This window comes from Elgaria multicarinata, chromosome 6 (genome assembly GCF_023053635.1).
Source record: "Elgaria multicarinata webbii isolate HBS135686 ecotype San Diego chromosome 6, rElgMul1.1.pri, whole genome shotgun sequence".
Taxonomy (NCBI): domain Eukaryota; kingdom Metazoa; phylum Chordata; class Lepidosauria; order Squamata; family Anguidae; genus Elgaria; species Elgaria multicarinata.
Genome location: NC_086176.1, coordinates 23,837,476 through 23,860,929, shown reverse-complemented (window position 1 = coordinate 23,860,929; position 23,454 = coordinate 23,837,476). Strand labels below are relative to the sequence as shown.

At 40.0% G+C, this 23,454-nt stretch overlaps 1 protein-coding gene across 5 annotated transcripts in view; it reads right to left on the bottom strand.

Moving 5' to 3' along the window:
* The window catches only part of RAD23B (RAD23 homolog B, nucleotide excision repair protein), a 33,600-nt gene extending 27,936 nt beyond the window's left edge, over nt 1–5,664 (bottom strand). For 4 of the 5 annotated variants that reach the window (XM_063129165.1, XM_063129160.1, XM_063129164.1 and 1 more), the window contains exon 1: nt 5,488–5,663. In XM_063129165.1, the coding sequence (XP_062985235.1) occupies nt 5,488–5,553 (66 nt within the window). In that variant the 5' untranslated portion in view covers nt 5,554–5,663. Of the gene's footprint in view, nt 1–5,487 lie in introns of all 5 variants that reach the window. The other variant, XM_063129163.1, reaches the window with a different exon arrangement.
* Between the last annotated feature and the right edge of the window lie 17,790 nt (nt 5,665–23,454).

Genomic DNA, 23,454 nt, shown 5'->3' with positions numbered 1-23,454 from the left:
GTGATGCACAGAGACCACGAAGAAGAAATAGCTATGCTGAGAACTGTAAACTACCCAGAGAACTTTGGCTACGGGGAGGTATATAAATGTAATAAATAAATAACTAAATAAATTTTACAGGGAGGGTTAAAAAAATCCCACCAAGACTTTATTATTTTCAGACAATTTACATCTGTATTCTTTCTATAAGACTTATTACATGGCTTTTTGAAATCATTGGGGAGCTGGAGTGAAATAAGGGCTTGGTAACAACATATAAGCACTGATCTTAAATTCTAAAAGAAAATATTTCATAATTCAAAGCTGTTTGATTTCTTTCTCTGAGAAAATACAAAATGGTCTTTGGGAGAAAACAAGGGGAAACTTTTTTTTTGAATTTTTCTGAGCTTTCTTTTCCAGGACTTCACATTTCTAGTTACTTTCATACAGAATTTCTTTAAATTACATAGGAAACCATATCTATTTCTGCAATTGCCTTTTTTATTCTTTAATTTTTCTACAGCTGTTATTGGTCCTCTCTATATGTCAACCCCCTGCCCCACTTGCCTAATATCACCCCGCCACATAAATACTGTGGTTTTTCCACGAACTACCATAGTGCAGCATTAACAGCAGCTCCTCTATCACCCCTCCAAAACTAAAGAACTCTGGAGGGATTCACCCAAATACCAATTTTCCTTGGCACAGACAAGCAGGCGAGTGGCTATTTACAAGAATTAGTTTAAGTAAGCAAGTACTCAGACAAATCAGAGTGCTCATCTTGTGTTTTCCTCAGCCAAGCACAAAACCACCAAAAAGCGAAACTATATGGGCAATCAATTGCTAGCATCTGATTGTTCACGTTTGGAAACTACAGCTCTTCAAAATGATACCCACATGCTAATTTTCTGATGTTATAGTTCTAAATACAGACTGCAACGGTGTGAAGCCTGCAGCAATTTACGAATCAGAGTAAAATATTACAATTTCTAATTTTTACCTTAACACTTCAATGCCATATCTGGCATTCCCGGGACTTCAACTGAAGTTGAAGCAATCATTAGATGTGCTAAGAACTGACAATTCAAGGCCCACAAAGCTTAATGAGAATTAGCTTACTGCTTACATGCATTATCATCTCATCCTTGAAAGATCCCTAAGAAAGGTCAGTCCTGTATGTCACCCTGAGAGCTTTAGATATAGGGCAACACATAAACTGAATGAATGAACAAATGTTAAAAATGAGAAGCTGAAGCTAAGATTAATGACTTGCTTAAAGTTACCTACCGAGGTCATGACAAGACCACTAGATGGTCCAAGGTTTCCCTTTGTCGTAATCTCTACCTGGCAGGGAATGTGAACTGCCTACAAAAGGCACTGTAACATTAAAGGCTAAAGGTTTCAGATTGCTAGCCAAAAGGTTTATTTTGCAATGTCCCAAGCTGAAATAGTAGTAATCATCACCTAAAAGCACAAAAATGCTTACATGGACACAAAAGGTAGATTCAAGTTTAGGATTTCTGCATTAACAATTCTGGTATTTAGCAATGCAATTAAAACTTCAATGTATCACACAAGTGGAGCACGTAACAAAATGTTGCTCTGCATCTCCACCTACAAGGAGTGCTCTGGTTAAGGAATCCAGCCCGCCTGGAATAGGAACTATGGTGGATAAAAGAATCAATGGTTTTTAAAAAATGACCATTTTTATTTAAATCAGATTTGAACAGTGATATTAGTTGTCTTTAAATAGCTTGGATTCAACTGAAATCCGAATACAATATACCCATCTCCTAAGAGAATCCGTGACCACTCTACCCTGGTTCACACATGACGTTAACCCACAGTTTATTTAACCCATGGGTTGTTGAATTCTGGGTTGTTGTGATGTGCAAACCCAACCACGCTAACACAACGTCGTTTGTTAAAATGCACATAACTCCTCTGCCTTTTGCCAATTAAGTATATAAATGCTAATAGCTCAAATTGCTTCCCATACTTTGACTGCATTTGGACAAACATAAATCAACTGAGATATATAGGTGAACCTTTTGGCTGTGCATAGAGCCCCTTTGCTCCTACACCTTCACACAAATGAACAAACCATTCAGTTTCCAGTTAACTATGTCTCCTGTTTTGTCCAAATCAAGAAACGGTGGTTAATGACTTCAGAACATGCCAGGATATGAAGCTATGGTCCGAAGCTGGCTTCATATCCTAGCTTCTTCCAGAATCATAAAGCATCATTTCCCAGTTTAACAGAACTAGGAAACTACAGTTAATGGAAGACTTCTTGGTCTGTTTGCTTCAAACTAGCCCATTCTCTCAGAAAACCTTCAACTATGTACAATAGTCCATTATTATCCCCATATTGCAAATGAAAGATTTGAGGTTGAGATAGCTTACCTAAAGCCACCCAGTGAGCTCTGAATACTGATGTAAACTATTCCTCATATTCAACAAATGCAACATTGATAGGTTTTCTTTTCTGCCCCAAAGCACAAACATCAGCAGTACTTTGAGATCTTAGTGTTGTACCTACTGATTTGCAAAGCTAAGAACAAAATGCTAGATCTGTGATCAAGTCTGTCAATAAGAAAAGCTTTCATAGACACAGATATAACATTACATTTATATCCCACCATTACTTGAAGGTGCTCCAGGTAGCATGCAGTTCTCCTCTTCCCATGCTATCCTTACAACCCCGTGAGGTAGGTTACGCTGAGAGATAGCAACTGGCCCAAGCTCAGCAACTGGCCCAAGATGACGTAATGAGCTTAATTGCAGGATTAATATTTGAACCTCTGCCTTCCCAGTCCTAGTTCAATATTCTAACTCAGCCTTCCACAACCTGGTGCCTTCCAGATGTTTTAGATATGAACTCTCATCAGTCCCAGTCAGCATGGCAAATGGGCTGGAATACTGTGAGTTGTAGTCCAACACATCTGTACAGCACCAGGTTAAGGAAGGCTGTTCTAATCACTGCACTGGATGATTGTTCAACACACATATCTTTCCATAGTAATTAATCCACACGTTTAAGGTTATTGGAAGCCTTCAGAAAATATTTAGCAAAAAGGAAGTTAACTAAGAAGTTGCACATAATCCTTCAAGGAGAATGCATAAAAATTTGGATAGAACCATCACAACACCCAGCCATATCCTATATTACTGCAGAAAGGGACATATAACCAAATAATTGGTCACACCTTTTAAAATCTGGCACGAAGAAAGCACTAACCAGTTGTTCTACTGCTTACAATATTTTCAAAGGTTATTTTATCTGTACATCTATACTGCTATAAAGCAGCCTTCCCCAACCTGATACCCTCCAGATATTTTGGATAGCAACCCTCCCTTATCCCGGATAACCGGCATTAATGGGTAGTGCTGATGAGAGCTGTAGTCCAAAATACCTAGCAGATACCAGGTTGGGTAAGGATGCTATAGCTGTATACCAAGAAAAGTTTCAAAATAGTTTTGAGACAAAATAAGCTACCCAAAGTTGAATATGCACTCCTAGGCTGCCATCCTATGCACATTTTCCTGGAAATAAATCCTATTGAGGGCTTACCTCAGAGTAAATAGGCTCTTGGCCCATTCCTATGCCCAAGGAGAATGCAGCAAAACTTCAGCAAATCTATTGAAATAAAGTCTCCTAGTTTATTTGTTCATTTTCAACATACTCCCAGAATATTTTGCAATTCTAGGGAATGACTTGCAAATTTTACCTTCTTGCTAACGTTTCCTAGAATTTCAGACAGAATTGTCCTGATCAAAAGCCTTTTCTTGATATATAAGAAAAACATTAAACTTCTACGTATTAAGTTTTTAATGAAATTGTATAAATCTTCTTCCAAGTTGTGAGACTGAAGTGTCCTTCACCAAGATTCAGTTCCTACAGTCAGGGACACAAACCCTGAAGCAGGAGGCCAAAAACACAGGGTAGTTCAATACAGAACTAAATTAAAGGTGCATATCTGCAACCTCCAGCTGTTGATGTGCGATGAGGAACAGACAAAAAGGCTTTTAATTGACCTACTAATTTTGTAAAGCCGCCTTGAGGCCCAGTATTGGGGAAAACGCGGGATACAAATAAATAAATATAATAATAATAATATCACCTGAGAGGCTAAACACTCCATACCTAGTCCAAATCTCAATGGCCCTGTTCAGACAACACGCTAAAGATGATTAAGCATTTTGAGCTAAACATTATGGTTTAGCGTGTTGTGTGACCCACTCCTAACCATGATAGCTACATAACCACGGTTTAAACATGCTCAGTAACCACTTGCTGCAAAATGTCTTCGCATATTGTCTGAACAGGCCCAATGTGTGCCATGGATAAAATATAGAATATTCTTCTTCATATTTTCTCAAAAAGACTTGTTATTAAGCCACTATTACCAACAACTAGGAAATATTCCATCTTCCCAGCTCCCCTTCTGAGCAGATCAATACTGTTCTCACTAGGGAAGGGGAAAAGCACAGACATCTACACCACATTGCCTCAAAAACTACTATTTAATATGTTTCAAGTGCAAACCATGCTCCTCTTTTACAGGCAAAGGATTGACTGTTCTCCCCTACACTCCGCACAGTTTAGCAAAAACAACTTACTTCGTGTGCAGTTCGAAAAGGTAAAGTCCTGTGCTGATTCCACCTAAACAGGAAAGCATGACTCGCTCCCACAACCCACCAGTTCAGCTTTAGGAGCAAAAGCCAAATCTAGCAATACCTTCTTCTGTCCACCTCTCAAGCACACACGGCCTTCTCGCTGCATATCCAGAGCGCGCGCACGGGGGCGAGCGGCTGCGCGCGCACACACAGTCAGGCAGACAGACACACACACACCCCTTCCTCACGCACAACGAAATAATGCAGAGTCATAGCAAAGCCCCGCTCCAAGGCGAAGCGGCCACCAATTCTCCCTTCCTTAAGTGACTTGGCCACCCCCCCCCCCCCGCCCCATTACAAACTATTAGAATCCCCTGCGCAGCGATGGATAGGCTGGACGGACTGTGAATTATTACTGAAGTCCCTTCTCACCAACCGGGGGTGGGAGCGGAGGAGAGGAAGGGGAGTGGGAAGGAGCACAGCCCCTTCCCCGCCTTGCAACAAGGGCTCGAAACAGCCTGCGCCAAGGCCTGGCGCCAAGGCAGGAAGCCCCAGCCTCTCCAACCAACTCCCGCACGGGGAGGCCTTACATACACACGCACCCGCCTGCCCCCTCTTTCCTTCCCACAACCGCTTCATCTTCTCCCTTCCACGACCCCCCCTCACCCCCCACACAGCGGGCTTCAATTGCCTTCCACGCTCCCCCCACCCCGCCCGATCACCTCAGTTGCTCTGCCTTCTCCCTTCCGAAGGAGGCCTCCCAAGTTTTCCCACCACAAGTTGAACTATAACTGCTGAAACGGGCCTCAGAATGCCTTCCGTTGCTCTCCCCCTTCGCCACCGCCACCCTCCCCCCATATCCAGGCTTAGGCCTTCCTCACGCCGCACCGTCTCCTCGGGGTCGATGTCTATCTTGAAGGTTTGCTGCTGCAGCGTCTTCAGAGTGATCTGCATGGCTGCGGCTGCTCGGCTTTAGGCCCCGGCAAAGCCTACCCCGCAGGCTGCCTCAACGGAGGACGATCGGCGGCGGCGGCGGCGGCGGCAGCTCCCCTTGGGTCCTCCACTCACTACTCCGGCCTAGGTTGGCTCAGGCTATGGTGGGAGAAAAAGGGAGGGAGGAGTTGGGGGCGGAGCTAGGAGGAAGCAAAATGTTCTCGCGCGCGAAGGAGGCGTTCACAGGATTCTCGCTCATGGGCCAAAGGCGACGGCCGCCATGTTGACGATGACGCGGGACTCCTCGTGACCGACCGACCGCCACAGCCCCAGGTAAGCAAAAGGAAAGGCAGAAACCGCGCGGAGTGCGCAAGCGCAAAAGGAGGCGGCGTGTTTTTCTTTTTATCCTTTCTTTTTTTTTACTTTTTAAAACGTGAGAGGAAGACTGCGCATGTGCGAAGAGGGGTTGGGCGGGGCCGGGAGCGCTGTTAAAGAGGGAGGAGGGGCCGGCAGGCGGGAAAAAGGGCGGAGGAAAAGGCCGCCCTGAAGGAAGGAGGCTGGATCAAGGGAGAGGCGGAATAAATGAAGGGGAACGAGTCTTCGAGGAAGGAAACGGGCTTGGAGGGCGAGGGGAAGGAGAAAGACGAGTCTTCCCTAGAACTTCTTAGAGGCGGGAGTGTATTTTCTTGGGTTTGGTTTTACCCAAAGCATCTTACCGCGCTGTTCCTCCAAGTTGTGCTTTCTGTGAAAGGCGAGAGTGGGAGGTAAAAATTACATAATCCATTAAGTTACACATCTCTACGACATGTGTCGCCTTTATTGCTGTTCTTTTGCTGCCTCAGTCTGAAGCGAATGTCTATCATTGCAACCCTTTACCCGAGATTAGATATTTGAAAGGAATTTTTAGTGATATGTGGGGAGGAAAGGATTTACAGCACAATCCTGTGTCTATTTAGAAGTTAGTCGCCCTGAGTTCAGTGAGGGTTAGGGTCCAATCCTATGCCTGTTTACACAGAGAAAAAAGTCCTGTAATTCCCAGCATGTCCCAGAAGTCAACTATGCTGGGTGAGGCATGCTGGGAGTTGTAGGACTTTTTTCCTGTCTAAACAGGCATAGGATTGAACCCTAACCCCCATTGAATTCAGAGCGACTGACTTCTCAATAGACATAGGATTGTGCTGTAAATCCTTTCCTCCCCTACATATCACTAAAATTCCAGTCAAATCTTTTGTATTTATTGAATTTAAATGTGCACCCTATCCTACTGTAATATCAGAAAAATTAAATAAAATTTGTCAAAGCACTGAGCAACCTAGTCCAATGTTAGGCTTATAAATAGGGAGTTTTAAAGTGCTATTGTTATAGGAGATCTCAGCACTTCTGTCTGTGTTGGTACTACAATTTAATAGAGAATGGAGCTTTTTGCAGTAGAGCTGTACATGTGTTGTTTTTACATGTTTAGATGGAAGTGGGAATTATAGCTAAAGTTCTACACTGTGCTTATAGTACTATATACCCATAGTGCGCTCTCTCTCTCACACACGCTGACTTTGCTATGAGGAAGGCAAATAATAAGTGCTGACTCTTGGAAAAAATAATGGGGGAAGAGGCACATACGTAAAGTTCACAGATATAGGATAAAAAATATTAGAGGTTATATGTGGATTATCAGGAAAGGAGAAGGAAGGCAAGCATAGGTCCTGTTCAGGCATTCCGCATTGCATTGAGAGACCATGGCTCTTCTTGTCACAAAGTCACAAGGTTTTTTAAACCGCCCAGAGAGCATCGGCTATGGGACGGTATATATAAATGCAATAAATAAATAAAGTTGCCCATCCATGTGTTGAAGGCACTAGAAGTGACAATATGTTTACTATCCACAGATTAGGAACGCTTGAATAGGACTGTTCAGTTTTAACTGGCTGTGGGGATTATAGAATTTCAATATTATTGGGTTTCTTTCCTGAGTTGGGATTGGACAATGGGATTATGAGAGCAGTTGGAGGGAGGTGAGAATTCCATTTACTGCAGTTGGAAGTTGGGGTTGAGGAGAAAGGGAGTAGTTTTAGGAAAGCAAGAAAGAGAATACTTCCTTAATCCTCCATGACTGTAAGGTGTGTGTCTCGTAGGGAGAAAGAAACATTGTCAGTCACACTGGTTCTCTTACACTTCTGTCTTCTAGATTACAGCTTGAGATGGGATGTCACTCATATTGTTTAAAATAATGATATGTACAAAATGTCAGCCCCACTTGGTTTATTTAGCCCCTGATGGCTTAGCATGTTTATCTGTGAGCTCTTTACCCACCCACGGTGGCTTATTTCCCTGAAATAAGCCACCCTGATAACCCACAGTCTGCACTAAGGGTTAAGTTGCTCACCTACAGAGTTGCTTGCCAAGAGCAGTCAAAAGTGCTGCCGACACTCTGCTCATCTCAGGTAATCTCTTTCTCTGAGAGCTGCCTAGCTACGCAGGGTTTTCACTATACATTTCCCCATGAGGGGAGCCTGTGTATGAAATTTCTTCCCAGTCCTACAGACTTTCAAAGGTTTAGAGCCGCCCCCCTTGTTTTGGTGCACACAGTCAGAGATAAGGGAAAAGCTTGGAAAACTGGCTGGGCAAAAGAGGCAGCAGTGGGAGGGGGGGCTGGAGTGGGAAGGAAGTTCAGTTAACTGCTGAACTTTCCAACTAAGATTGTAGTGCCTGAATTTGCTTTCCTTTCCCCCCTCCTCCTCCTCCCTCCCAATCCCCTTTCCTTTTGTGTCATGTCTTTTAGATTGTAAGCCTGTGGGCAGGGACTGTCAAGAAATACTTTTGTAAGCCGCCATGAGAGCTTTTTTTGGCTGAATGGCGGCATAAAAATCCTTAAATAAATAAATAAGGAAGACTTCGAGAATCGGGGTGGGTGGGGAGGAGTTGCAAGGAAGCGGCTAAAGATTGATGCCACATAGAGAATGGTGGGGAACCAGCAGAGACAAGAAGATGCCCCTAGTGCGGAGCAGACTTACCAGAACAGGCAGGTGACATAGTGGTGGTGTGAGGGATGGTGGGATATGGTTTTCACTACAAAGGAAGCTAGTATACCTGCCTGCCCAGGTGGGAGAACTACAGAGGAGGAGGGGTGAGGGGGAAAGAAATAAACTACACAGAGTAGCTCATTTGCCCTATTGTGTGATGGGGTACAGTGGGCTATTTCCAAAATAAGCTACTGTGTATAGCTTATTAAACCACCACGGGGGTTAAAGTGATCTGTGGACCTGCTGAGTGAGTTTAAAAGGCAGTTGTCAAAAGTGCAGAAAGTACTGATGATGACAATCACATTAATAGTGATCATTTACAATACTGTGTCTCCATTAGGACATCTGCATTTTTGATAATGAATTCAGTAGGTTTTGGATTAAGCAGTTTCTTGCTCTACCCTAGCTGAGTTACCTTTTGTTTACATTAGATCTCAATACATCTACAAAAATGAAAGCATAGCATAACTGGTCCTGTAATCTCTGATATGACAGGAAATGCAGTGTTTTTGTACATATCATTATTTTAAATAATATGAGTGATATCCCATCTCAAGCTGTAATGTAAAAGCCAGTAGTAAGAGTGTAAGAGAACCAGTGTGACTGACATAACGTTGGCTAGTATTTGGGACTTGGAAATAGAGATGTAAAATTTCCGGAAATTTTGAAGCTGTTGAAAAAAACCTGTTTTTTTCCAATTTGGGGTGGGGGGGGAATGGAAATTTTAGGAAAAATTGAAATAATGCAATATTAGCACTTTTTACAGATTGAAAGTTACTTTAGGAACATAAAATGTAATTATGTCCAAGTTGGTTTGGCATAAAATTATTACATTTGGTATATTAAAACTAGTATATTCAAACAATTATTACAAATTTAATTTACTTTTTTTACTTTTTTTTGGTAACAAATGGAGCTACAAGCTCCTGAATTGTTAGGAACACCTGAACTGTAAGGAATCTCTTTGATTCTGCCAGTTTATGAGGAACAGGCAAAAAACAATTTTAAAAAACAACAACTGAAGAAACCACCAACGTTAGTAACAAAGAAAATTATTTATGTCTCCGCTAGTCCTCCAGTGTCAAGACATAAAGGCCCCATTCCCATAAAAAGAACTGAGAAAAATGGGGGACGACAACACCAAGATTCAATGAATATGCATGAAATTTAATCAGACTCATTTTCTGACCTATAGCTATCAGTATTAGTTTCAGTCTGTGCTGAAAGTATCAGGAATGCTTTAGGGCAGATTCCTGCATTGAGCAGGGGGTTGGACTCGATGGCCTTGTAGGCCCCTTCAACTCTGCTATTCTATGATTCTATGGCATTGCCCCCTAGATACAGAAATGCATCTTCCTCTCGCGTTTGAAAGTTGTAGTCTGAGTTTGCAACCTAGGACTTGCTTGTCCTTGGAGCACAGACATTGTAATAATCTGATACTGTACAGTTTTTAGAAATCATTTGGAGAAGTAAATATCTGAACACCTTGTCTTAAACATTTTATTCATCATGCTAAAATAAAACATCCCATAACCTGTTTTTTCTTCATTTTTTTCAATTTTTCGGAAAAAAACTAAAAAGGCTTCGGGGGGAAACGGTTTTTTCCCGAATTTTTCCGGTTTTTTTCCAGGCCTTCACATCTCTACTTGGAAAACCTATGTTCAAATCACTGCTTTGTCATGAATCTCATTAGGTGGTCTTGAATCAGTCACCATCTCTCAGCCTAATCTACCTCATAATAATTGAACTTACTTCAGTCAGCTAAAACTAGGCTGACATCAGTTTCCCAGAGGACCTTTTCTTCTGTCGCCCCCAGATTGTGGAATGGCCTGCCGGAGGAGATTCGTAAAATTAACTCTATGTGTGATTTTAAGGCAGCTTTAAAGACTAGCCTTTTCCGGCAGGCCTATCCAGATCAATGTAAAATCATGACTTTTTAAGATGTATTGATTCCTGTTCTAATGTTGTTCCCCGCCTCGATCTAAAAGGAGAGGCGGGTAAGAAATAAATTTATTATTATTATTATTATTATTATTATTATTATTATTATAAAGTTGTCATAATAATGAAATGGGATTACCCCTTGTATGCTGGCCTAAGTTCCTGGGGGAAAGCATGATAAATATGCTAATTTCCATTTTAGAAAAGTAGATCTATTAGGGATGTTTCTTGCCAGTTATAAAAAGATGGAAAAGTAGTAATAGAATAAGACTGCCCTAATGGCAAGACAGATTGTCGTATGGATGGAATTTAAAAGGTTCAGATTCCTTTTATTGTCCAAATGTGCTTATCAGATAGGGTTGCAAGCTTTCAAATTAAATATAATCCTTGATGCAAGAAAAGTGCATATAATTTGCTTGTACTAGAACCTCACTCACATTTTGTTTCCTGACTTCAGGACATGTAACTACAAACATAGGTGTAACTTGTGTTAACTTCCATGCTTCCTCAAGCAGTAGGAATTTCCGTAGGCAATCTTTTCTAGAGTCAGCATCCTTGTAAAGACAGAGTACTGGAAATTTATGGTGTCTTTGTAATATATTTATGAATATACAGGTTGAGCAGGTAGCAAGCAATCACAGAGGCAGGCAGTGCTGGCATCAGCAACAGCACCTACTCTAAAAAGGTAATTGCACACAGTATTAAATACAATAATAAGGGCTACGCTTGACGCAGAATACTCATTCTAAACATGCCTCCAGAATAACTATTTGTCTTAAGAAAGCTATTTTTATGTGTTTCTGAGCAAATACAGAGGTCAACATTTCCTAATGGATGTGATTAAAGTTGGAGGGTAGAAGTGGCTATATTTAGGAGCCTAATTATGGATTTGGGTATGTTGCCCTTTGCGCCCATACTTCTACATTATGCGTATAATGACTATAGAATACAGAACACTGCAACATGCCTTGGGGCTGCTACCACATTATTAAACAAACCGCATACACCATCTGCTGTGGAATAATGTTGTTTCTAAAATAGATGGTTCTCTTAGCAAATAGGTAATTTTCCAGCTGGACTGCAGTTTCTGTGGGTTCATCAGGGATCAGGATGAAATATACATCTTCTCTGTTGCTTTCTCTGTTACTTAAGAGAAAGTAATTCTATCTCATAGGTCGCAATACCTGTCAAAATTTATTAAAGCACAATGTATCAACAATATTTTGATCCACTTCTACAGTCACAGCAAAGTATACTGCAGATCATCTGCTACATTTGTTCTTGGACTGCATTATTTCAGATTGCATGTGAGGAAGGTTTTGTTTGAATGCTCTCATGTTAAAAACAAACAAACTAATCTCTGCATGCTCCTTCCTCATGAAATATAGTGTTTTGTTTTGTTTTTGTGTGTGTGTGTTGGGGGGGGGGGTCATTCAGCCATGTAATTTCCCACCTACAGCAGTACACTCCAGGAACAGTTGTACCATGTGATCTGCTGTTTGTGTAGATTATTTGTTACAAGTATATAATGGCAAAACCATATATTTAGTCACTGCAATCAAATTGTAGTCTTAAAAAACATAGGGTCGTTTCAGTTGACCATGTACCATATGTAACTTTATCCCCATGGGATAAAGTGGTGAGATCATAAACAGCCACAAACAGTGCTTGTTCATAATGAACTAACTGACACTGGGTTACATGGGGACCCTACAATGAACAATATTCTGGGTCTCCATAGTTAATACTCTTTAGTATGTAGTACTTTATTTCACTATTTTTTTCCTACCTTATAGGCTGTAACGCAGGTTGGTAGTATTATCTCAGTTTTACAGTTGGAAAGGAGAGGTTTATTTATTTATTTATTACATTTCTATACCACCCAATAGCCGGAGCGAGCAGAATGATAGCAGTTTCTCTAAGCAGTTTACCAAGTGAACTCATGGTCGATGTGGCATTTGAACTGAGGACTTCCCAGCTCATAGCCTGTTCTCTTAACCATTACATTATAATGTTCTCTCCTCCTGATACATCTTCACATCCCAAAGATCAAATTTTACTACACACCCAAGAATTTGCTCACACCTTGTGGAATTTCGACTTTCTTTTCTATTTACATCATGCCCCTAGTTAAATTATGGGAATCGCTACCACAAGATGTAGTGGTGGCTACCAATGTAGGCAACTTTAAAGGGGGATTAGACAAATTCATGGAAGATAAGGCTATTAATGGCTAGTAGTCACAATGGCTACATATTACCTCCAGTATCAGAAGCAGTATGCTTCTGCTAATGAACATGAGCACTATTGTACTGAAGTCTTATTTGTGTGTGGCTATAGGCATGGGGTGATTTCTTGATTTGGTCAGATAGGGCAGTGACAACCCATCCACCCTTTCCCCATCCAACCACACACACACTGTCTCTCCATCCCACAAGAAAGGAGTCACTCGCTTCCCGAGTTTGCATCAATCACTTCCTCCTACCCACCATTCTCTTGTCCCCAACAGAGGATGCTGTGCACACATCTTCCCCGTGCTGTCATCACCTCCAAGCAAAAATCCCCTATTGGACTAGATCCAGAATCTGCTTTCCATGGATAGGAGAGCTCCACTCATTGAAGGCGCCTCCACCCAATTTTCAGGAATCCCCTGTCCCACTGTACCACAGATAACCCCAGTCAAGATCCCCCAACCCTGTGTGTAGCATTTTCAAGAGACTGGAGTTGCTGCCATGGACAGGAGAGGACAGAGAAGTGCACTTCTGCTAGGCCAACTTCATGGTTCTAAATCTGGATCCAACCTCTTGTCTACATGGCTTTAGGTAGGGCATTGAGACTGAATGTTCTGGCTGGCTGCCATTTTTCCCATGTTCCCAAGGAATTTATTACCAGTAACCATGTGGGCTGGGAAAGAACTCAGGGAAACAGGAAGGAAGCAAGCAGCAGCAGGTAAGTCACTGTAATAAAATAAATACATAACCTATGTCACAAAAAACTATGTCAGAACCTTATTTAAGAAAGGGTTTTACAACTTAGGTGGACATGTGTCCTATTGTAAAGAGGACAGTCCTGTAGTTAAAGGGCTGTCCTATTCAATTCTGGTTTAACCACAAAGAACGGTTTGGTTGGACCCAACAATTTTTTGTGCTGGTGGGTGTATTCCCTGAGGGCAGTTCCACTCAGAATGCTCCCACTGGTGGAAAGGTATCTTTGCTGATTCCTCCCTCCCTCGGCAGACCCAGCACCACCTCCCCCACTTCAGTGGATTTTCAGGGGAGTGAAGAATCTACAAATGTGGTCTCATCCCCCAATTTGCCAGCAGCAATACTCTGTTATTTCAGAAGCCATCTGCTTTTGTCCATGGAAGAGTGCCTGCATGTTTATGTGTCACTTTTCATTTGTCACTTAAAAAAAAAAGTTAACACTTTTGTTTTTACAATTCAATAACTGCTGGGGTGGGAGGGCCTTGTGATTAACACAAGGGCTGGCCAATCAGTGCTATGCAAATCCAGCTTCTGCTACAATGATAAAAAACAGGATTCCCTCTAGTCCCATCTGGGGAAAAGGGTATATGTGCATCACAAAAGTGGTGAGTGGGTTTCCATAGCAGACTGACCTCTAAAATTATGCACATCTGTACACCCTGGCTGGAAGCTTCAGCTAGTTCAGAATGGAGCAGCCCACAGCTGACCTATTCCAACCAAAAGACTTGTAACTGGGGCTGGCCCAAGACATTTTGCTGCCTGAAGTGATGAACAAGATGGCACCCCTCCCATTCTATGTACAAAAGCTGACTGGACGGACAGATTAAGTTGTCTTCAGTACTGTTGATGGGACAACATTTTCCACTGCATGGCTGTAGTCAGAAGTCCTGGGAGCAGTAATAGAAAATATTTGGAGGGCATGAGGTTGGGTAAGACTGCTGTTAGTTTCCAGGCTCAGGCTCAAAGTGCTTGTTTTATTATTATTATTATTATTATTATTATTATTATTTGCATTTTTATACCGCCCAATAGCCGAAACTCCCTGGGCAGTTCACAAAAACTAAAACAATTCAAAGTGTAAAACAAACAGTATAAAAACATGATATAAAATACACATTAAAACGAATTAAAACACACCATACATGATGAAAACATCCTGAAAACATTCTAAAATTTCACTTGATAGACCTGCCGGAATAGATTAGTCTTTATTGCTTTTTTAAATTCTAAAAGACTGTCAAGTTGACGAATCTCCTCTGGAGATTTATAGTTTTCACTTATAAACTAATTTTTCATATACGCATTCTAATTACTCGTTACCTAATTTTACAACAAACACAAGTGATGCCCACCAGCATGTTTTTGAATTAGCGAAGTCTGAGATTGAGGCCTGTAGGTGGCAGCAGCTGCCTCCACAGAATATCTCCGAGTGAAGCCCTGTCCATTTCAACTGTTTCCTTCACTAATGGTTTTGTAGCCGCCACAGCCAGGATCTGTGCTGAAACCATCCAAGTTTGAGGTGCAGAATTGGTGACATTCACTCCCTAACGTCAGAAATAAGAAAGCTGCCCAAGCAGAGATGTAGGGTTGTTGCTTTTAAGGGGAGGGAGACAGTGGTGGGGAGAACCCCAAATGTGCAACAGGGGGCTTGAGAGTCTGGGTAATCCATCACAATAGTTGTACTGAGACAAGAGGAGAAATCAATCTTTCTCCTTACAGTCCTTTCGGTGCAAATGTTACAGACAGTGCATGGAATATACAGCAGGTAAAGCTGGTATCATGCTTTTAAGAAAACAAAACACAACATACTCTGTAAAATGAGTTTATGCTTTCATGACTAGAGGCACAAAGAAACAAGATATAGCCATTTCAGAACAAGCAGGCACTATGGTGTGTCATCATTTCACAGGTAGGGAGTATCATCATTTTACTCACCTTTGAACAAGTCAGAACAACAATATGTAATCAAAGGACACATCTACATTATACATTTGAACTGGTTCCAGACTGATTTAGCAGTTATGATTTCCTCTTTAATTGTAGGTAGTCTTTATAGGCTATGATGGCCAGATGAAGTCACCAGATTCAGAGGCAATATGTATCTCCGTTCCAGCAGCTGTAGAACAACAACAGAAAACTATTTGCTTTCAATCCCTATTTGTGGTCTTAAAAACCATCATTTTTAAGTAGAAGTACATTATTGTTTAATATAACCTCAATACATTTTCAGCGATGTAGGTTTCATTAGAAGGTAGATACACGCTAAACAATTATTCTGAATTGTTTTCAGTTTAATTTTCATCAAAAAATGGGATGAGAATTTGGTCATTTTAGTTCTAAAGCAAAATGAACTTATGAAGTCATTCAGGAGATGAACCAGCTCCAACTGTTCAATTAACCATGATATTTCTGTCACGATGTGCCAGACTCGCCACCACCAAACAGGTTTAAAAATTGTACTGATAAGATTGTTTATTATTCTGGTTAGCTTTCTTCTTCAACAAACAAGGTTAACAAACCACGAGCATGGGTTTTTTTAATGGTTTTTCAGTTTTTAGATAAATGTAAAGTTCTTTTTTAAAAATAAATAAATAAATTTATTTTTACTACAATAATAACGATAAAGAACAAAGAAAAAACCTACTTAATACAACAATCTAATAATGATAACAATAACAACAATAATATTAATAACCATAATAAAAATGTAACACATCTTGTGACGGTTTACACCCTTTCCCTTTTCCTAATACAAATTTGACAAATGGTTTCCAAATCTCCTCAAAATCGTTCCGCTTTAAAATTCCTTTCTTAACTTTCATACAACCCGTTAGCCTATCATTACTAGCAATATCCCAGACTTCTTTATACCATTCTTCTGTTTTATATTCTCTTTGTTCTTTCCAATTCCTAGCAATTATCAGTCTAGCTGCTGTTAGTAAATTAGTTATTAATTCTTTACTATTTTACGTACATTGGACCCCTTCATATATTGATAATAATGCTATCTTTGGGCCTATTTCTACCTTCCACCCCATTATTTCATTTACTTCTTTAAATAACATTTCCCAAAACTTTTTTTTTAATTATTATTGTTATTATTATTATTATTATTATTATTATTTTATTAGATACCTTACATTAAATAAAACAACAGTGCACCCATCACCAGGACCAACTACACCTTCATCCCTTTTCCCAAAATTGTAATATTTCTTGTACAGGTGTACATCCTTTCCCTCTTAACAAAACAAATTCCAAAAACAGTTTCCATATAATCTCAAATTCATTATAATTGCACCTTCCTTTTTCTATTTTAATATTACATGTTAATTTATCATTGATAGCTATATCCCATACTTCTTTATACCATTCCTCAATCTGATATTCACTTTGTATCTTCCATTTCTTAGCTATTATTAATCTTGCTGCTGTTAATAAGCACCCCCCCAACCCCGGAATCTATTCCTGTTTCCAAAATCTCATTGTTTCTTCTGGAGGTGGTTTTCCACTCCCCTTAGATAGCGCATATTCTAGGAACTGATTACAAATTCCCTCAAAATCATTTTTATTATCCCTCTTCTTACTTTTATATTACATGTCAATTTATCATTTATAGCAATATCCCAAATCTCTTTATACCAATCTTCGAGATGATAATCTCCTTGTACCTTCCAGTTCCTAGATATGATCACCCTTGCTGCTGTCAGCAAATTCGTTATCAGTTCTTTTGTTTCTTTATTACACTTTAATTCTCCATATAATGATAGCAATGCCACCATAGGTGTCTCTTCAATCTCCATTCCAACAATGTCTTTTATCTCTTTAAACACCATTTTCCACATTTTTTGAACAAATTCACATTCCCACCACATATGTAAATACGTTCCTTTTTTTTTGACATCCTCTCCAGCAATTTGCTGAGTTCAGCTTGTTCATTTTATTTAATCTCACCGGGGTTAGATACCACCTCCATATAATCTTATAGTAATTCTCTTTTATTCTCACTGACATGTTTCTCATCACTCTTTGTCTCCATATTCCCTCCCAACTCTGTTGCCCTATTTGTACCTTCAGATCAGTTTCCCACACCATCTTGCCCATATTTTCTGACTCCCTGTTCCCAACCAATATTCTATATATTTCACTCGTTAAACTTTTTATCATTTTAATTTCTCCCTTCTGAACTTCTCTTCTTAAAATCAATTCCTCAAATTTCGTCATTTCTCTACACTCTCGTTGTCCTTTAACCATTTCTTCATCCACTGTTCTAATTGATAATAATTTAACCACGATAAATTCTTCTCCTTTAGTGCCTCTTCTAATTTTTCTCGAGTGTTCATCCTCCTTAACCAATTTTTTAGCTTCATTATATCCCTCTCCATTAAAATTTTCCCCAATTTATCTTTTAGGTTCCCTGGAAAGTTTCCTAACATTATCACTGGTGTTATCCTTTTTATATACACGCCATATTTCCCAGTGATTTTTTAGAAGGGGGTTCTCTATTTCTTCCCCCCATTTTTTATTATATTCTCTAAAAAATATATTTTCCAATTTCCAATCTTTTTCCATTCCTTTTCTATCCTCCAACCAACTTAAATCTCCTACTCCTAACATACTTTCTATTATATGTTTTAGTCTATTAGCTACGTAACATAATTTTATATTTGGGAGTCCTAATCCTCCTTTTTTGTGTGTTAAGTACAACCTTTTTTTATTTAATCTCGCTTTCCTATCCCCATTACAAAAATTATTTAAAATATTTTGCCAATTTTTTATCTCTTTTTCAGATATTCTTATTGGTAACATTCTAAATACAAAATTTACCTTTGGTAATATCTTCATTTTTACTAAAGCTATTCTTCCAAACCACGATAAATTTAATCCTTTATATTTTTCTAATTTATCTATAACTTCTTTTTTCAAGTTGTTTAAGTTCTCCTTTTCTAAATCCTCTAATTTTTTTGTAATTTTAATTCCCAAATATTTAAGCATTTCTTTAATTTTCATATTCTTCTCTTTACTTTCCCAATCCTTCCCTTCCTTTTTAGTATAATTAAGTAACATCATCTCTGATTTTGTCCAATTTATTCTCAATCCCGTAACTTCTTCAAACTCCCTCAGATGTTGCTTAATTCTTTCCATTTTCTCTAATGGATTCTTAATTGTCAACAATGTACAATGTACAATGTTTGACAATTCTTAATTGTCAAACATATTTATTTTTATTATTTTTTTATTACATCCTACTCCCTCTATACTATAATCTTCTCTTATCACATTTACCAATACTTCTATAACCAATACAAATAGGACTGGTGAGAGTGGGCATCCTTGTCTAGTTCCTCGGGCCAGTTGTATCTTTTCTGTAACTCCATCATTTATCACCACTGAAGCTGTGTTTTGTGAGTATAATTGTTCAATTATACCTTTGAATCTGTTTCCAAACCCCATTTTTTCTATTATTCTCTTTAGTGCTTGCCAACTCACACAATCAAATGCCTTAAATATATCCAATGCTATTATTCCTGCTTTTGTCTTTATCTTTTTTACCTCCTGTACCATGTTTAAAACTCTTCCCACTAAGTTATGCATTTGTCTACCCGCCACAAAACCACACTGATCATCACCAATATAATTACCTATAAAAGTATTCATCCTCCTTGCCATTATATCTGGGGGGAAAATTGCATCCTGATTTATTAGTGAAATAGGTCTATAGGAATCTGGGACTATTAAGTCCTTATCTGGCTTTGGAATTAATGATTGTTCCCACGATGGTGGTATCTTCTCTCCTTCTACTATTCCATTATATAGTTTCAGTAATTTTCATACCAACATTTCTTTGAATGTTTTATAATACTCAGATCCCAACACATCTAATCCGGGGGATTTACCCCCTTTCAATTTCTCAATAGCTTCCTCTATTTCCCTTTGAGATATATCCTTCTCCATTAAATCTTTATCCTCTTCTATTATATGTTTATATCTCTCTCCATCTTCATCTTTAGTGTATCCTTCTCTTTATATAATTCTTGATAAAATTCCTGAAATATCTTTATTTTCCCTTTTCCTAGTTTATCTTTCACTATCCCTATCGAGTTCCTTGACTTTTCCTTTTGTGTGAGCCTCGCTAGCATCTTTGAGTTTTTATTGCTATTCTCAAAATACTATTTTTATATAAATCAAATTCTTCTGTACTTCTTCTAAATTCTTATAATCTAATTCTTTCTTTTTTGCTTGTAATTCTATCAATATTTGTTTATTTCTGCTTTGCAAATACTCTTTTTTGAGCTTCTTAATTCCTTCTAGGTTTTTCTGTTTCCTCTTGTTGCCTCCTTAAATTACACATTTCTCTAATACAGATCCCTCTAGTCACTGCCTTCATTGTATCCCACACAACTGATGGTGAACTTCCCCCATTCTCATTAATTTCCTATATTTCCAACATTTCTTTCTGCATTTTTTCTACCACCTTATCATATTTTAAGATCCTAGTATTCATCTTCCATCTATTCGCCTCCCTATAATCTCTTTTTACTTTAAAATCAAGGCTTACCAATGCATGGTCCGTTACTTTAATTACCCCTAATTCTGTATTACATAACTTTGTTGCTAAATCCTTTGAGATAAAAATATAATCTATCCTAGAGAAAGTTTTATGAACTGGAGAATAATATGTGTACCCAGGCTCCCCCATCCTGTTAATCGCCATCCATCAACATAATCCTTCTCTTTTATCATTTTATTTAAAATTGTAATGTTATTTCTTATTTCAAACCTAGTAGGGTTAGACCTGTCTACTCTATTATCCATAACCATATTAAAATCTCCAGCTAAAATAACATACCCTCTTTTAAATTCCTCTATTTCCCTAAATAATCTTGAATCAAAGACTTATAGAATCATAGAATCATAGAATAGCAGAGTTGGAAGGAGCCTACAAGGCCATCGGGTCCAACCCCCTGCTCAATGCAGGAATCCACCCTAAAGCATCCCTGACAGATGCTTGTCCAGCTGCCTCTTGAATGCCTCTTTGCATTTCTGCCACTTTTGTCTGCAAAACTTGTGTGTCTTTCTTAACCTCTTTAATAGCTTCTCTCATCTTCTCTTCCACTCTTTGCAGCAGTTTTTCTCTAGCTGCTTCTCCTTCCTTACGGAATGTTTGTAGCTCATCCCTTATCAGCTCTCTGACACTCCCCAGCGTCTGTTCTGGAGTCATATCTGGCTTCTTAGCAACAGGAGCTGCCTTGACTCCTTTCTGATTCCCAGTAGCCATAGGAGCGTCCGCTTCCGCTTCCGTGTAACTCTTATCTTGCTCCTTATCTCCGATCCTTTCTAAATGTGCCAAATTCCTATCTGAGGGATGTCTACCCCAGCGCAGCAGCTCAAGTTGTTTATATATTGTTCAATCTTTAGAGGAAGATTTAGGGTCTCCAGACATCAGCTTTCGGCCACACACCAAACGCCAAACGCCAGTTTCAGACCAGTAACAAAACTGATTTATTCTCCCCTTATCTGCCTCTTAAAACTCCAGCTCCTTTCGCTTTCAGTGTCAGAGGCTTTCGCTTCACTCTGTCAAAATTTACTCACTCTTAATTGCTCTCAGAAGTGAGATATTTTCTTATAAACGCTTCAACGACCGGGAGCTCGGGACTCCAGATGTTACTCAGCCATCGGAAGTTGCATCACCTACATGTAAAGTTCTGTAACAAATGAAATTTAGGCAATTTCAACCACGGCAGGTACAGAAAGCAATATATCCAACTGGGGTTTCTTTTATATCCTGCAGCTGCCTTGCTAGGTATTTCCCTTCTACAGTGGAAGATACATGCAGAAGAATTTTCCTCAGGAGTCAGGACTACATGAACGTGTTCTGTTCACTTTTGGTTTCACTTTCTATTCCTTTGCAGATATATCTAGACTCCTCCTCCTTGTTCAATTTTACTACATCTCCTCAAATGTTCTATTCGTTGACCTTCTCTACCCTTGTACTTAGAGTGAGGCAAGGCCTTGAGAAAGCAAGAGGGAGAGAGGAGAGAGAGCATGCACTTCTGTACACCACATGCAGTGCAGAATAGGGGCATGTCTACACCTACGGGCTTTCCGGGACTCGGGGTGGAGGATCTCGGGCTTTCTGGCTTCCGCAATCCTCCAGCATCCATATGCCAGTGCGACGTCCCAGAAGGAAAGAGGGACATCCAGCACGGCTTGTTTTTTGTTTTGTTTTTTGGAAGGAGGAGCCGGTCGCGCAATTGTGCACAGATTCTCTGAAAAAGTAAGTAAAAAATAATAATCTTTAAACAAACACGCCGGCAGCCATCTTGAGGATGGCGAAATTGCTCCTACCCCCAATGGGCACGGAGTCACCCTGTGCAGTTCTGTGCCCATTTAAAGAGCCCCACTACTCGGAAGGAGGACCTGGGAGCACTGGGCACACTGGCCATGGTCCTTGGGGTTGTCCCGGGACTGCAGGAAAACTGGGAAATCCCCGGTTTCAGTTATCCCAAGGAAAATCTCTGTTCATCCCCGGTTGATCCCAGGATCCCCTGTGCATCATTTGGACACACAGGGACAACCTAGAGATGACCCCAGGATAAATGGATGGTGTAGACATGCCCTAGGACTGATCAGGTTATCTCCCACCTCCATAAACTGCTGTTAAACACTCAACACTCATGCATGATATCCTCAGTCCTCAGGGTGCCTGGTTTTTTTTGGCGATGGGATGCAATTGCCACCATTTTCAACCAACCCTCTCTGGTAACAGGAGGGGGAAGCCTACTTTGATTGGTTGCCTCTCAGCATTGATGTCTGAGTACAGCACTCATCCTGTTGGAAAAGTTAGGCCATGCACTCTTGTTGCAGATCCAGATGTGAAATTACTACTATTTTGTTGTTCATTGTCTTTTTTCCAAAATACAACACAAAATACAGTTACCAATTAGGGGAATGGAAAAGCAGATAATCCTTAGTTTATTTCCAAAACCAATATAAAATGCTTCAGTGCAGGAAAAGATTACCCCTTCTAGTGTTAAAACCCAACTGATCTAGTAGGTAATCTGTAGATTGAGCTTCTACCACTGCACTTATTATCGTCAGTTGACCAGTTCTGGCTAATGCCAGAGATCGTTTACAAAAATAACCACTCACAATCAGAGCTCTTTGCATTTTTATCAATTGCACAATCGCATTTCCCTACTACTTGTGTAATAATTGCTGTAATGAATTCTTCTTGATCTCCCCTATCCCGCCCACAAGTTTCATCATGCAAGATAGTAGCATCAAGGGAAAAAATTGAGGGTGAAATCGCCCAAAGCCAGGTGAGTGTATGATTTCCATTTGATTTGATAAGCACTTGGTGGGTTGCACGCAGACTGTAGGTAACAGGGCTGTTGAGACAAGCAGATATGAAGTGGAATAGGACCATGCCCACTAATCCTGATGTACCTGCTATTAACTCAAAATGCCATTTTTAGTGTCAGGGCTAGTTTTGCTTTTACTCCAAGGACCATGGTTGCCATGGAGTTCCCGCCAGGTGACACAGGAACCATCATGGACACCCACCAACCATCTTGCAGAAGCTGGTTAGTAAGCATGGGTCATCTGCCACCATAGGGAGGGAAATCTTCCCCCACACAATATGCTAAGCCACCATGTGTTGCATTTTCTGAGTGATCCCCAGTGGTTTAGTGTGTCATCTGAACAGGGCCCAATAGTGAAGGGCCCTCCCATGCTGATATACAGCAGATAGCAAGTTACTGGATGGGGAGCAGTATTGCAGTTAGTTAATGCATGGGAACTTAGACCACAGCTAGCCTTAAGATCTTACTGCCTACAGTGTGTTTTCCTGTGTATCTTCTTTTTGTTTCTCCCCTTCCTTCACCCCACCCTCTCCGACTTCCTGCATTGCTGGGAGCACTTGTGTTTGTTCACCCTCTCCTATCAGTGTTATAGAATACAAATGGATTGAACAAACT